This window comes from Mustela putorius, unplaced genomic scaffold (genome assembly GCF_011764305.1).
Source record: "Mustela putorius furo isolate JIRA1106 unplaced genomic scaffold, ASM1176430v1.1 tig00000450_pilon_pilon_pilon, whole genome shotgun sequence".
NCBI classification, from domain to species: Eukaryota; Metazoa; Chordata; class Mammalia; order Carnivora; family Mustelidae; genus Mustela; species Mustela putorius.
Genome location: NW_025421385.1, coordinates 26,071,206 through 26,088,204, shown reverse-complemented (window position 1 = coordinate 26,088,204; position 16,999 = coordinate 26,071,206). Strand labels below are relative to the sequence as shown.

The window sequence follows — 16,999 nt, the reverse complement described above, 5'->3', positions numbered from 1 at the left end:
ATGCAGGGCTCCATCCTAGGACGCCGGGATCATGACCTGAGCTGAAGGCAGAGGCTTAACCCACTGAGCCACCCAGGCGGCCCTATAAGGAACTTCTGAAACTCTAACCCTATCAAAAAATGGGCCAAAGATTTTAACAATAACCTCACTAAAGCAGATTTGCAGGTGCACCTGGGCAGCTCAGTGGGCGAAGCATCTAACTCTTGATTTTGGCTCAGGTCATGATCTCAGGGTGGTGAGATCCAGCCCTGCATCAGGCTTTGAGTGGCTGAGTGTAGAGCCTGCTGGGGATTCTCTCTCTCCCTCTGCCCCTTCCCTCTGTGCATGTGTGTGCTTTCTTTAAAAAAAAAAAAAAAAAAAAAAAAAAAAAGATATGCAGATGGCAAAGCAACACATGAAAAGATGGTCCACATCATGTCACAAAGAAATGCAAATTAAAACAATAATATTCCACTACACACCTATTAGAATTGACAAAATCCAGAACAACAGCGACACCAAATGCTGATGAGGATGTGGAGCAACAGAACTCCTATTCATTGCTGGCAGAAATGCAAATTCGTAGTGACTTTGGAAGCAGTTTGTAGTTTCTTACAAAACTAAACATTCTTACAATACAATCCAGCAATCACACTCCTTGGTATTTACCCAAAGTATTTGAAAACTTATGTCCACACAAAAACCTGAACACAGATGTTTATAGTGGCTTTACTGATAACTGCCACATCTTCCACACTACTGGGATACTCTTTAGTAGTTGAATGGATTAAAAAATAGGTGAGAGGATAAATAAACTGGGCTGTATGCAGATGATGGAATCCTATCCGGCACTAGGAAGAAATGGATTATCAAACCATGAAAAGACATGGAGGAAACTTAAATGCATATCACCAAGTCAAAGCAGCCAGTCTAAAAAGGCTATACAGTGTATGTTTCCAACTACAGACATTTGGGAAAAGGCACAGCTATGGAGACAGTAGAGAGATCCGTGGTTGTCAGAGGCTAGTGAACAAGGAAGAGACGGACAGGTGGAAGAGGGCTTGGGGGCAGGGGTCAAACTCTGTATGATACTATAACGGAGGAAACATACCATTTTACATTTGTCTAATTTGTGGACTACCCAATACTAAGAGTGAGCTTGAGTGTAAGCTCTGGACTTGGGGGGATTATGACGTGTCAATGGAGGGTCATCGACTGTATCTACTCAGGGGAAGGAGGCTAGTAATAGTGGAGGCTCTGCATGTGTGGGGAAGGGGCTGTACGGGAAATCTGTGCGTTCTGCTCCATTTTGCTGTGAACCTAAAAAGGCTCTCAAAGACGAAGTCTCACTCTCCTTTTTTTTTTTTTTTTTTTTTTAAAGTACTGGTTGGGTATCACTCTGGAAGTAATTCATACTTATTTGTTGATTTTGGAAGATGTTTTGAGATTGAACTATTTTTTTCATTACAAAAAGGTACTAAGCTTTCAGGACAATGAAAAAGAAGTTAAGAGAACACCATAATATAAAAGAAAGCTTCTACAGCACTTGGTGATTTTCCATGGGTTTTCCAGGAAGCACATGGTTGGAAAGGCTTAGCCTCATTGGTAAGTCCCTCCACCCCACAACCTGAGGGGCTGCTGAGGTCCTCTGGACAAGAGGGCAGCAAATTACTGCGGGGAGCAGATAGTACCTTTCTGAAATCAATCACTGTAACTAAGCTTTACTGTTTTTGCCACTGAAAGCTGAGCCTAAATAATAATTTTCATGTTTTTCACAAATTAATAACATTGCTCTCTAACAAGAAATGGCCAGGGGAATACATCTTTGGTCTCCTAGAACTCAAAGTAGTCATTTCTAACTCAGCACCACTCTTAACACAGGCAGCTAATTTAGTATAGAGAGCACAGAGGTCTTTCTTTAGCCAACATCCTCAAATAAAAAGCCTACTCTTAAATCAGCCCCTCTTGTAGAATTTAGAAAAAAGTATTGATTTAGCCTAACTAAAAGGTAGCAAAAGCTGAAGATAGCCGAAAGAGATGAAAAGAATTATAGTCTTATTCCCAATTCAACTGGGGGAAGTCAGAAAAGCAAGCTAGCATATCTAAAGACAAGATACAGTAGGTCATGATAAGGGGACAGCATATGTAGCAGAAAGTACTGGCTCAGCTGTGCTTCTTGCCAGCTCCAGGCCTCCAACAAGTAACTGAGCCACTGAGCCTCTGTACCTCTGTACCTCAGCTCCAAACCTCCCACAAAGGGATTGTAAAACCCATGAGTAAAGACCAACCAAGACAACAGGTCCCTGTGGAGAGATGGGGTAGCATGAAGAAGGTGACTGTTGACAGCTTGCAACAGCGAGGTACAAGGTAGGTGGGCCTTTCTCTCTGGAAAGGTGAGGAGTGAAGGGGGAAAGAAAGAGACTCCTTGAACACAGCAGGACCTTTGTGTAGCAGAGAAGAAGAACAAAGGTGTGTCCTGGAAGTTCACAAGGAGAAAGTGTCAAGATAAATCAACCAAATGCCTTGTAACTTCTAATCGGAGGAAGAGATGTGATCACTACAGTACAAAAATATATTTATATATTATTATTATTTACAATTTATAAATTTATGTTAAATATTTCTATTTTATATTATATTTATATATTATATTATATATAAATTTATAGTTTATAAATTATTTATAATCACCGAACATCATTAAATAAAGCAGTTTCAAGGGAAAAAAAATCTTCTCCATGACCCCTTGGCAGATAAAACATATTTGAAAAGGACTGATTGCAATAATGGCCTAGTTCTTCCTGGTTCCTTGTATCTGTTTCTCCACCCCTTGAACAAGGGCTGGCTCCGTGCCTTGCTTTGGCCAACAGAACAGCACCATGATTTAGGGCCAGCAGCAAGTGCAGGTATCAAAGAGGCTTATAGGCATAAGTGAGTTGCCAGGAAAACCAAGCAAGCTGGCCTGCCGGAGGAGGAGAAACCACAAGGATCAGAGCCAAGCCAAAGGCCAATGGACCCACAGCTGAACACAGACACATGACAGAACTCAGCTAATCTAGAACTACCTGACCAACCCAAGACTCCCAAGCAAAAAATAAAAATAAAAATAAAAATAAAAAATTATTATTCTAAGACACTAGTTTTGGGGTGATCTGTCATACAACAATGCTGATACAACACCCTTTGAAGAAATCTGGTTCTATACCAAACTACTTCTATGTAGGGTTTAGCCTTTCAAGTTATGTAAAGTTACACTTGTATTTCATGAGAAAGGTGTTTCACCTGCCACCTTCACTTACCATCACTTTTTCCATCCTGTTGGGGATAGGAGTTGTAGAACATCCCCTTCCCATCATGGGTCCATGCCATACAGCTGAACTTGACTCTCTCGAGGACATCTGGAAGCTCTTTGGCACCATCAACTTTCATGAACTTGATTGTCACCCAGTCTGAGCCGCTGGCGCTCAGACCGTAGGCAAAATATTCCCCATCTTCACTGAAGGCATAGCCTGTGGGACACAAGACAAATTCTCACACAGTGCCCATGGGGACACAATCCCTAGCTTTGCCTGCTGCCCTCCATGCTGCCTGACATGTTCTCTGCCAGATGTGTGATGGAGGCAGCAAGAAGCCTGTCCTGAGGACCTCTGGGGACTGAGACTGGGTCACACAGGAATTCGCTTCAAGAGCTTGGACAAGTGCTCTGGGTCTTAGGTTCTTCGGCTATAAAACGACATATTGGATTGGATTGCTAAGATGCTTCCATCGTTTATATTGCTATAATTCAGTGAGCAGTTCAGTTAAAAGCAGAGCTCATCTGAGACTTTCAGCATATTTTATTATTTATACCCTAAAGAGGAGGGGAAAAGAATAAGGAAACTGCTTTTACAGTAATGACTGGATTATGACACATACCATGTAACAGAACTAAATGGAAGCCATTAAGTAATTTTTGGAATGGATTCCAAAGTATTTGAAATCACTCTTTATACCCTCATTTTCTGAGCATCGCTGGCACTCAAGGATTAACATCGTCCACACCACCTGACCAGCACAAGCCCAGGTAAAAAAGCCTGAGGGTTGCAGTGAAGGCTCACACGGAGCCTGTACCAAAGCAACCACGAAAAAGAAAGAAAAGCAACACCATCTATGAACTGTTACGAGTGTCTACTTCTTTAAGACCATGAGAGAATGTTCTAATCACTACGGAATGTGTGTTGAGAAATTTTCTATGTTTATATCTGCTTTTATAAAGCATATATAGAGAGCATTTGGTACCAGACACGGACACTGCAGATTTCCTCTTTTAATATTTGTTAAAACTGTACCAGGGGTTGAAAATTATACTCAGAAACCCAACTATTTTCAGAGGCTTCCTACTGTTTTACATGGAATTTCTGTTAGTGGCAAATAAGTTTAAAATTTCACAAGACCTACTTATTAATCCTTTATAATTGCTATGAAGTATTCAAGCTCATCTGTATATAAATACAGAGAAGAGTCTAGAAGGCAATGTGGAGCTAATACTTCTCACTCTACATAAATTATTTATATGTAATTAGAAAATTTTCAGGAAAAATTTAAATAAAAATGTTGATTTGTAAAAAAATCATATTCTATCAAAAGAACCTGTATATTCACCCACACTGTAACTTCCCTGTATCATTTTCAGAACACTACATAACTGAGGCCAGGTCCCATGTCTAATTTTCCCTTTCAGCTATCAGGACCCATCCGTGGCAGGCATTCCGCTAGAGTTATGGAAATGAACTTTTAGAGACCCTCTTATAATGAAGTTCTTCTGGAGAGTTATAAGAACTTTAATTTTAACAAAGATTTGTTTTTAAAATTAAACAATATCCTACACTGGACTTATTACTACACAGAACCATACATTCATTTAGAACCACAAGCTCAACTCATGGAAGAATATTCTTAGTTAGCTGCCTGGCATCTTATTTTCAATACTGATTACTTTCAACACTGACTATATAAAGTGTCATTTTTTACATACACAGCCTACTTAGGAGAAAGAGGGGAAGAACCACCAAATGACTAGAGGCTTTATAAAAGGGTCTTCACAGAGTGATATGAAAACAGGGTCCTTTCATTCCCACCTAATTGATTATAGGACTAGAATGTTCTAATCACTCAACTCCACAGGGCTGAGACTTGGCCTGTGCTTTCTCTACAAAAGAGAAGATGCTAAGATGCTATGGGGGAAATGCTGAGCGAACTTCACCAAAATCTAGGATCCTAACAACAGATGATTCTCAGAGTATACAATTATTAAACTATAGAACCAGTGACTCGCCAACTTCCATCCTTAGAACTAGTGCTAATGGCACAAGCCTAGGGTAATCTTTAGGGCCTGTGGAGGAGGTTACCTCAGGGTGGGGTTATTTAGGAAACACATGGCAACTACAGGCAAAACTTACCTAATTCCAGTTTTAAACTTGCAATCTTCAGGGAACAGGGTATCAAGTTGTCTAATTTCTTACAAGACTGTGGTTTTCTACTTTTAATTCTAAAACAACTAAATTTTAAAATTTTGATCATTTCCTCTCCACCAAGGAAAGAGAGCTTGTAAATATTCTTTCGTATTGTACATTCACAGCTGGAACATTCTTCATAGAGCTTAGATTACTTATAGAAGACTTTTTTCCTAAACACAGAGAGGTCTCAGAGATGTTAGAAGCAATGGTGACGATTCTTAAATGTCTCAGAAGCCCCAGAAGCTAATTTGGGCCCAGTGTGAGTTATTCTCCAGTTCTGCTTCATGCCACCAGAACATGTGGCTACTCATGTATTCTAAAGACACTGTGCAAAAATTAGCTTTCCTGATATTGCATGTGCACCTGTTCTCCAATATGGTCCATCCTGTCTGGTTTTTCAGAGGGGACTAGCGGTGAGTGGGGGCCCCAGGACTGCTATGAGCTTAGCCGGGTAGCACTCACCTCGGAGCGCCACCGTACCATCGTCAGATAGGATGTTGGGGTCGAGGAACACTCTGGCTTCACCTTCTAAGGAATCCTGTACATATAATACTCGTTGGTTCTGCAAACCTGTATTGTAAAAATAGAAATACCTGGGGAACAGAGATGGTCTTTATTGAGCCATGGAGTTTTCCATCTGTAGGGTACAATCAAAGCACAGAGAAAAGGAAAAACATACAAATGTTCATTTGCAAACAGGCCAAGCCAGACACATGGGGACTAGGACGGAAGGTCCCACCACCTCCCTATAATTAGAGTTTGGGACCTGAATTAAGTATTGGAATACTTTATTGTAATCCTGCATATTATCTAAATGCGGACAAATCAAGACTGCTTCATTTGTTAGAACTAAAGCGGATAATCAAATAAAGTAGTAACTTTTTCTTTTCAATGGAGAAGAAAGCAGATCTTCTAAAACGAAACGCACTGGATCCTTCCCTAGTGTCAGCAAGCCTGTTCTGTATTGGGCAAGACTGCAAATGTTTTAGGCTTTGTGGGCCATAGAGTCTCTTGCTATTATTCAATTCTATAGTTGTACAAAAGCAGCTATGGATGATAGATAAGTGAATGGACATTTCTGTGTGCCATTTCAATTTAACTACCAGAACAAGCAGCAGGAAGGGTTAGGCATGTAGATTGTACCTTGCTGATGTATGTGTGAATGCGAGAGAGAGAGAGGAGGGTCTAAGAAATTCTCAAGTAAATTTGTTGGTGGTTCCACAGAGACTTAAAAAAAGAACAAGAGAATATGTTTACATTGGTATGAAAGAGAGAGGAACAAAGAAGTGAATAGTGCCACCTCCTGGTCCACTTCCACTCTGGGATGAAAGAAATCCATTTAATAAAAGCTTTTCTAGTAGTAGAAGCCAAAGAGAAGTTAAGAGGCAAACAAATCTCCACTGCTGTCTACAAATCCTGCTAGCCCAAATATTAGCCATAGGACAACAATTATTAGCTATAATCTAGATTTGCTTTCCTAGGAAATGCCTCTACTAAGTTTCTTAAATCATGATTTTAAGAATATGGACAACAGACCAAAAAATAGTATTCTCATACTCAAGCACAGAAGCTAATCAATTTCATAACAGATTGATTTTATAAACTGGTAAGTTATTTAGAATTTGTATTTTAAGATTTAAGAAAGCATTCTATTAAAAAGTAACGAGAAAATTTAAATAAAACCTCACATACCGTTTTCCTTTCTTGAAGTGGCAACTATACTTGGGATAGTCATACAGTTCAGTCATTCTCTCTTTGTATAACCCTCTGATAGGACATTGCTCAAGGAACGGCACAGTAATCTTGTTCTGGGCCTCGACAAAAGCCTATGGAGAAAATTTAAATGGACAAAGCAAGTTAGATATAAAATTTTCTATGTGGAGTGCTATCCACTGATACATATCCATGAAAGCGTATTCTTCCCTCAATAAACGCTAACTAGTCCTTACGTGGCACTATGTACTATTAACTCATCTAGAACTCAACAGTAATCTTACGGAGAAGGTTCTTCTATTAGCCCTGTGTTACAGATGGGGAAACGGAGTCTCAGAGTAGATGAAAAACTGGCCAACATCACACAGCTCGGAAGTCCCAGAGTTGGCTCCTGCATCTACCCTCTTAACTAACACACTCTACTGTGCTAACATCAGGCAGGCAGTGAGCTATGTCCACATTACACCAAGGTCCTGCTCTTCTTAGTCAGCGGCCTGTGGTCCCCAAAACCATCAGAGTTAAAGAAAGTAATACCTAGGTGCTATTTTACCAAATTTACCAATCTTTCTAAGACCTACTACCTAGTCATTTGTCAACTTCAGAGAACCTTACTAATAGTTGAAACTAAAGAATATTTTTTAAAGATTATTTTATTTATTTATTTGCAAGAGAGAGAGTGCAAGTGAGAGAGTGAGCGAGAGCACGAGCAGGGGGAGCAGCAGGCAGAGGGAGAAGCAGGCTCCCTGCTGAGCAAGGAGCCCGAAGTGGACCTGGTCTCAGGACCCTGGGATCATGATCTGAGCCGAATGCAGCCACTTAACTGACTGAACCATTTAGGTGTCCCTAAAGAATATTTTTTAAAAGTTGGAGAATGGGGTGGAGGTGCGGTGCCCAAGTGGCTCAGTCAGTTAAGCATATGCCTTCGGCTTGGGTCATGATCACAGGATACTGGGATTGAGTCCCAAGTTGGTCTGCCCGCTCAGCAGGGAGCCTGCTTCTCCCTCTCCCTCCTGCTGCTCTATCTGCTTGTGCTCTTTCTGTCAGATAAATAAATAAAATCTTTAAGAAAAAAATGGGAGGATGGTGACATTAAATGAGAATATCTATAGCAGTGGTTGCAAGAAGGGCAAGAGATTGTGTGCAAGAAGCCAGGGGGCCCTGGCAGCAAAGGCAGGACATGGGGCAGGTTTTACAACAGATCAACTGTTTCCAAGCATGCCTTATTTGTAACTTAGCACTTAGTTCTTTATACTATAAAAGCTAGTTTAAGAAATGAAATAAGAGTAAGTGCATCAGCTCTAAATTCAACTGAAGGTTTAACCCCATGTCTGCAAACAAGTAAGTCCTCAGAAGAAAACTTCAAGAAATTAAGAACACAATCCATTTTGAATGGCAGACAAAAATGCATTTTTATCAGACTCTACTTTTGGATGGATCCTCAAGGGCCTCGCCTAGCTCAAAATGATCTTCAGATGGAATCTCCCACACGAACCAACAACTCTGCTCTGGAGAACCATGATTTTGTGCTGAGGAAAAGCTGTTCTAAGATGCATCAATACTTAAAATGTGCTTGCAAACAACAAAGAGTGGAAAGTATGACTAAAATGATGAGCAACCTTTGCAAGAGGATCAATTCAAGAAAAATAAAACTATTATGGGTCACATTTCTTATTTCATTCAGACAGAAAATAAAATGTACTGAGTCGCAAAGAAATATACTTCCAGCTGCCTGCCACCCACTAGGGACTGGCAAGCTTCGCCCTGGCCTGGGTGAGCTAGTAACAGTTTCTATAATTTTCAAGAGTCAGAAAAAAACCCGAAAACCTGACAGAGACCCCTACGTGGCTCCTAACATCAAAAATATTTAATATGTGGTCCTTTATAGAAAAAGTTTGGTCTTTTATAGAAAAACATTAGTGCATGGCTGTGAAGCCCCTCTGGGGCAGCCTTGCGGAGATCCCAAAGTGTGTGTGAGAGCCTTACCTGACTTCACGATGGAAGGAAATGCCATGTCTCCTTTCCAGACGTAGAAATGGAGGCCTGTGGTACTGAAGTCAGCTGGTCAAGGTCATGCAGTGACTTAGTCATGGCACTGAAGTGGAATTATGGTTGACCTTTGAACACCACAGGTGTAAACCATGCAGGACCACTTATTTGTGGACTTTTTACAGTCCTGTAAATGTATTTCCTCTTCCTCATGGTTTTCTTAATAACTATTTACTTTTCTCTAGCTCACTTTACTGTAAGAACATGGTATATAATACATACTAACGCACAAATATGTGTTCATCAACTGTTGATGCTATCGGCAAGGCTTCCAGCCAACAGTGGGCCCTCAGTAGTTGAGTCTGGCGGGTGTGGGGGTAGGCCCCTCCATCTCCTACTTTAAGGATCATGGTACTCTATACCAGTCACAGTAGGAGCGACTGCAGGTCTGATTCCGGATGTGGGCTAAGAAAAAGCAGACAACAGTGGGGAAAGGGCAGCCTGGCCTCGGATGATTTCCCCGACCCGGGTCAGGCAAGGCTGGACAGGCACATCAGGGTACTGGAGCTTCAGCAAGAACTTACTGAGAACCTCGTGTGCATCAGCACTAGTCCTGGCACTGTGGGTAGAGGGGTGACAAGTTTAGGACCTGCTCCCTACCATCGTGGAGTGAACATTCTACCAGAAGACACAAAACACCAGCCAGAGGGTTACAGAGAACGCGGAGTCCCAAGGACATACAATTGCATGCATCTGCAACCACCGCTGGCCCAGAAGCATCTGCTGCCCCGGCTGCGATGAGGAAAAAGAGAGACTGAGAGGGGGAGCTGTCAGCAGCTGGACTTCACTGCAACAGGTTTGTTACAATTTACAAAAGTATCAACCCACTATGGTTTGGAAATTTAAAAACCATCATTTACCACATATCCTGGGAAGCACTGAGGAGGACAGTGAGGGTGTCACTGTCAGGGAGGGTGGCCAGGAGGCCCTTCTGAGGAGGTTCTGAAGGAAGGTCTGCTAGGGGAGAGGGAGCAGCCATGCAAAGACAGGAGCAGCATTTCAGACGGAGGAAGAGCAAATGCAGGACCCTGAGGGGTAGGAGCTTGACAGGCATGAAGGAGAGGAGGGAGGTCGGTGAGGCTGGAAATGAGTGACAGGGAGCCAAGACCCAGGACGGAGCTGACTATGTAACACCTGGAGAGCAGTTAGGAGTTTGAATCTTCATTCTAGGTGAAAACAAGCTATGATTAGGAAAAGAGATAGTTCTATATCTGGTTTATCTTTAAAAACAAAACAAAACAAAACAAAAACTAGCCTTGCTTTGGGTAAAGTATAGACCAGGGGAGTTCAAGTGGAGGTCAGGATGGTGGGCCAGTGGTTGGTGAGAGCCAAGGCCAAGTGAAAGGGCTGGTCGCTAAAACGACCAGAACAACCACTGTAATGGCATGGGGACAGAGAAAAATGGGCACAGTGCATGTTAGTGTGTAGATATGATGGCTATTCCCACTAGGGCCTCATCAGAACATTCTAGATACTTAGGGCTCCCACCCTGGGATCCCAGCATGCTGAGGGTCTTGGCTGGCACCTCTTCTTCCACTGAGAGGCCTCTCAGGAGGGTACCCTACAGGCTTGGTTTCCCTTATCCTTCTGGTTTGTGCTTGTCTGAGGCTGATCTAGACCTTATCCTGGGCAAGTAGGACCATGGAGGGTCCAAGAGACAGAGGTGGCTCAGTTCATTTTCTTTGGAAAGGTGGAATGGAACTGCATTCTTCAGCTGCTTCTCCATCTCACATGGCTTCTGCTGGATGCCTCACAACGGAGACAGCTGCAGCCCCAGAATCCAGCTCACACGGGAGCAGACACTTTGGCTTTTCTCATTTCAAATGTTCATAAAACTGAGGCGCCAGGCATAATAATGCCACTAAATAACGAAACGATTCAAGGATTATTGTGACCAATTTTGTCACCCCCAACCCACAGATGTTAGTCAATTAATTACTCTAAATAGAGAATATTTAGAGACTCTTCCCTTCCAAGTCAAATATCTATACATAAAACCAAACAGTGATCAAATTCCTCAAAGTCTCAAGTTCTTCCTTCATGCACTTCTCTATAACTTGGACAAATCCTCTTCATGATGAAGGTGGCAAGTTTTCTGTAGGAGGGCTTGTGAAGTTTAGGGTTCCCCGTGCTGTCAATATGATTTCTGATATTCTAATCAGAAAAATACCTTCTTGGTGATTTATGTATTAAATAGTCTGGCTTCCTGGTCTCAATGTTAGAACAAATTGGGGAGAAAAGGAGTAAAGACAGGGAAGAAACCAGCTGATTTCCACGATGATGAAACAGCAGGGAGAGGACAGTTAGAATTCTCATTGTTTCCTCCAGAAGCCTCACTGTCCACGGTCACTCTCCAGAGTTCTGTTAGAGCGACTGGATTCTAGAAGCCCATCGGTGACGCCTGTGGCTGAGCCTCTGAAGACCAACAGTTTAGATTTTATCGCCCTGGATGGATCTGAACACGTCGAATAGCTGCTCAAATACTAAGAAACCCTACTCACATCTGCTTTTGCCCCACAGGTCAGGAAGCTCCACCAGCAAAGCAATGTTTCGGTTCTGCATAAGGGGTTAGTTCTGGAGACCCGCTGTACAGCCCGGCACCTGTTGTCAACAGTATGGTACACGCACACACAGCAATGGTCAGAGGGCAGGTGCCGAATGACATGTTCTCACGCTCATGAAAGAAAAATGAAAAGCCACTTGGCAAAGGGTCACTCTGGAGGGAAGCTGGAGATTCTTTACCCCACCTGTCTTCAGAAAGAATTTCTTCAGGCTGTCCTCACGTGTCCTGTATTTTAATCCATAAATACCTCATTGTACTTTCATAAGTACAATGCATATGTGTATGAGCAAAATGATGCATACATTTAGTTACTCATTATGTATACACAAAACACCACAATTAATGTAAGATTAAAAAGATGGTTCAGGGATAAGGGTTAGTGCTGCAGCAGAACAAATAAATGGGAAACTGCTTCCAGGACGGGGCAGAGGTGCAGGGGACTGGGGCACACAGATGTTAAGAGAACCAGACACTGACTTGGGCATGGCTTTCAACCTCCACTCTTCCCACGTAAATGAAAAAAACTAGGGATAGTGCTATGTACATACCACAAAGTTTGAACACATGGATGTGTGTGTGTATGAATATATATAAATGAATATAAATATACACAAATTTAACACACATATATAAATATAAATATATATAAATGAATGACCCAGTTAAAGCAACTCTCAGGGGCTTCTGGGGAAAATGGCTGGTGTCAGAGCAAGGCCTGACAGAAAACCACGGTCCCAGCCCAGTGAAGGGCTGAGCTCTTTCTGGAGACCCGAGGGAGAAGCTTATGTGGGTCCCCTGTCACTGCTGAGAGTGTAGCAGAATTCAGAAATGACCCTCCAAGTGCAGGGATACACCCATAAAAAGGAAGCCAAAGGGTGGCAAAGCTCCTTCCTGAGGCTACAGGACCCAGGGCCGGGAGGCCACTCCAGGAAGGCTGGACAGTCACACAGAACACTGAAGGCAGAAAATTAGATGCGGCTGCTTCAGGAAACACATCTAGAAATTGAGACTCTAACAGAATGGAATAATGTTCTTTACAAGGCGAATATGAGGAATAAATTACCCAAAAAAAAAAAAAAAAAAGCAAGAGCGAAAGAAGAGTGGTCCATATTTTCCAGTACTCCCTGAGCATTTATGAAAATTAGCAGGATCTCAGACAACAAAGGAAATCTTAAATCTCAAGAACGAAAGCTGGTTTAGGTCACAATTATAACCACAATGCCATGAGCCTCAACTAAGTGAGGTGCCTTTCTCTTCCTGGCCCCCAAACCCATTACTCATTCCCAAGGAGCAAAAACACTGAACTCAAGTGGTGAGAACCCCAAATCCATTGGGCTCGCCTTTTCACATTAAAATCCCACAGCAGGTCCACCTCTTCCTCTGGGCCCATCTGCCCTCAGGTGAGGAAGGCTCGCGCTGAGCTTCCAGCAGCACATGACTCACAGAGCAGGTGGGCCTTCCAGAAGCCCAGACACGTCTCCTTCCACCTTCTCTACCTGTCCCATATGTGCAAATCGGTTTGACCTCACAATTCAGCCTTGTTCTCCAATCTAGTCACTACCAGAGAGTCCATTCCACACTGAACTTTCACACCATTTGGCTCAGTCCTTTGGCACACATGCTCCTAAGCAGAAGTCTGACGAGGACACAGGGCACCTCAAATCCAAATCTAACTAAAAACCTGCCCATGAAGAGGTTAAATGCATATACATCCTCTCTTGAACAACTATTTTATCAATGAGGGAATCCAAACTACAATAAGAATATGGAAAACAAGAAGAAATGAGGTTATTAAGAACTAAAATTCATGAGATGCGGTGAAACATTTGGAGGTGATAGCTATTTCTTGTTGGTACCTTGGAGGAGGCCCACAGAGAGCGTGGGGGAGGGGAGCGTGATCTCTACTGGCCCTCCGAGTACCCCTCCCCCAGATCCAGGGGCTGATCTGGGCACAGGTGAGGTATGTGAATAAAAAGGCTGGGTCTGGAAAGTGACAGTTAGGTTTGCAGGAAGTTTGTGGTTTACCCTCTCTCTCCATCCCTCAGGTCTTACCATGTCTGGGCGCCAGTAGCTTGCACCGCCTTCTGTCCTAGATAATGTGCCTTATACCTCTGTCTGTATTCCAACTATGCTCACTCCTTTCTACATTCTTATGTAAAGAAACCCTATTCATTTTACAAGCAAAGTCTTTCCATCATGTCTTCTCTATGGCAACAGTTAATAGAGTAGTCGTGAGCCCAGGCAAAGCAACTAGCTATGAGGACTGAGTAAAACTTCAACAGGCAAGGCCCATCTTTCCCTACCCCATGGAAGAGGCTACTGGAAAACAATCAGAGGAAAGCAGATGATTTATAAGACAAAGAGAGATAGGCCTCCGGAATTACGTACACTCCTGGATTGAGCTCTGCCCAAAGGCACGTACACCCTGGCTACCAGTTACGGGAGCCATGCAGCTCCTTTTTTGTATGAGCTAGTAAGCTGGGCTTCAGGCACCGCCAGTCAGGAGTCCTAACATAGCTCTTCCAGGGGTCCTGCTGTTGGCTGGGCAGGGTGAGGTCAGCTGAACACGAGCAGCCCAGAAGAGGAACTGATCAGAAGCTCACACAAGTCCTGGCTGGCAAAGACTGAAAAAAAGGATTATCTACACGAATGCTGTCTCATCAGTAAATGAGAAAGTGAAATTAAACTAAATGTTCACATCAAGAGGTTTTAAAGTAACAAAAGAAAATAAGAACTTAATGAACCAGAAAACTAAAAAGTATAACTTACAAGTCCTTGAACTGCTTCTTAAAAAAACAAAAACAAAAACAAACAGATTCAACCAAAGCTCTGGCTAACCTAATCATTAAAGGGGGAGAAATGGTACAGAAATTCAAAATTAGAAAATGATAAAGAAATATAGACATATACAGAGTAGACCCAATAATGTAAGAAATACTACACATAATCCACTGCTGGTCAATTTTAGAATCGTGACGAAATGGGACAACTTTCTAGGAAATACAAAGGACTAAAATTAATCCAAAAAGAAAGAAGACCTGAACAAGGTAATAACCATGAAAGAGGAAACGAGCCCAAGAATTAATGCAGCAAAAGGACTTGTCCCCAAGAGCTCTAAATTATCACGCAGATCATTTCTGTGCTATTTCAATTGCTCTGCGATAAAGGCAACAGCAAGCGTTTATTAAGCACTGACTTGAGTCTACCACTTTGCTGCATGTTTCAAAAACAGCAGTACTTAATTTTCACCACAACGATACATGGTAGTTTTCTCCAAATTGTAGATCAGAAAATTGAAGTTCAGAGCTGTTAAAAAATATGACCAATGTCACATCTGAGGAAATTGTGACATAAAGATTCAAACCAGTCTTTCTGCCTCCAAAGCTGCTCATTAAATGATCCTACACTATTGCCTTCCCGTGAATAAACAGGTTCTAAGATCTCTACAGGTTCTCAATAGTTGCTGGGGGGAACAGGGTAGAAAGAAAATTCTAGAAGAGAGACACGTTAGGAAGCTACCAAATGTCTAGGAATGCCTTGCCGGAGCCAGAGCAGCGTCAGCAGAGATCTAATTTTTAAAAAAAATTTAAAAATAAATAAATAAGCAAGGCATGAGATTTTACAGAGGCAGAACTGAAACCCCCCAAGAATCACACATATGACTAAACAGACAGCTGATTCCAATGGCCACAATGCTGTACAATGTTAAACAGGAGAGTCCTAGGTGTCCTTATTCTAACACATGCCTTGGTTTCTCCCAATGAAAAAAGAACCATAAACACTGCCCATCTAATCTATAAAGGTGCTAGAAACAGTGAGGAATCTACTAGAATTTTGGCACCTTGAAAGCAGACCCCATATAAATCAAAGGTATTATAGCAGTTTTCCTAAGCTTTCTGGACCTTAATTATCTGGTGAAGCGTTTGGGAAAGAGATTTCTACAGCTATCAGATGCTCCAGAATTACGGCTTAGGCACTCACATTTCACTAAGTGCCCAAGGAAGATTATTTTTTTTTTTTATGACAAAGTACTTTGTTCCCTGGACATGGCAGTGTGAGGTGGTGAATGGATTTTAGACACCTAAGTTTGGGGGCAAAAAAGAGAGGCTGGGAGAAGTCAGTTATTTCACTTCTTCAGCTGTTAGCTCTTTACCGACAGGCTTCCCAGACACCCCAGCCTTTCTTAAGGGAACACTGTAGATGATTAAGACCAAAGCCAAGTTAATTGTCCACAGGCAAGATATCAGTGTTAAATGTATTTAAGCAATCTAAAGTATTTCATCAGTGGTCTGGGGCCTGCTTTTCTAAAATGGAGCTTTCCCTGATGGTGACCACAGGGGGCTAGTGTCCCAAACTCTACTCAGATGTGGCTCAGTGTCCTTTCAGCACTGACCTGTAGCAGCTCAAAGGTTAAGTGGCTTGCCCACCCCCAAATCACTGGTTCACCTGTGCTGGCATCTAAATTCCCTGCCCACAGGGGCCACATCTGTCTCGCACAGGTCAACATAGGCTAGGGGGAGATGGAGAGGGACAAACCCCCATGGAGGGGGAAAAGAGGGTGAAACCCACAGACCTGTGACGTTTGGGACAGCCAGCATCCATTCTTCTTTTCCAGCGTCCTTCCTTCTTAACAGACAGTAACTCCAGGTGGCTTTCAACATTACAGATGCCAAAGAGGGTTCCTGGGGCTTCTACCAAATTTCTCGAGGCCACAGTTCAGCCAAGGAAAGACTGATCACATATCTGGAGTTCGGTCAATCAAACCTCCCTCTCCTGGGACAGTCACGACGCAAGGGACAGAGGGTTGAATGAATGAAGATCATTGATAGCATTAACAGTGCTGGGTGAAAAGTGGAAATTCCTGCCACAGAGCCCTACGACTATCTGGTTCCTGCCTATTTCAAGCCTACCCCTTCAGTCCACCCCAGGAGCTGTCCTCATCCTTGCCATAAATTCCCTATTTGCTGAAGTTGGCCAGAATCCATTTCTGCTGCTTGCATCAAAACCCTGGTTATGGAAGGCACGAGGAGAGAGAAAAAGAAGGGAGCCAGCAGTACTTAGAAAAGAGGATGGCCCAGTATCAGCAACTTCCTCAGACTTTTTTTTTTTTTTTCTTTAAGAAAGAGAGTGGAGTAGGGAGGGAGAGAGAGAGAATCTTAAGCAGGTTCCATTCCCAGCACAGAGCTGGACACGGAGCTTCATT

The 16,999-nt window shown here is 42.6% G+C and overlaps 1 protein-coding gene across 3 annotated transcripts in view; it reads right to left on the bottom strand.

Moving 5' to 3' along the window:
* LOC101674902 (prolyl endopeptidase) overlaps nucleotides 1-16,999 on the bottom strand; it is a 113,688-nt gene that overhangs the window by 83,329 nt on the left and 13,360 nt on the right. For all 3 annotated transcript variants that reach the window (XM_045080258.1, XM_004753430.3, XM_004753431.3), the window contains 3 exons: nucleotides 7,167-7,300; nucleotides 5,937-6,067; nucleotides 3,279-3,488 (listed from right to left, as the gene is read on the bottom strand). In XM_045080258.1, the coding sequence (XP_044936193.1) occupies nucleotides 3,279-3,488; nucleotides 5,937-6,067; nucleotides 7,167-7,300 (475 nt within the window). The remainder of the gene's footprint in view (nucleotides 1-3,278; nucleotides 3,489-5,936; nucleotides 6,068-7,166; nucleotides 7,301-16,999) is intronic.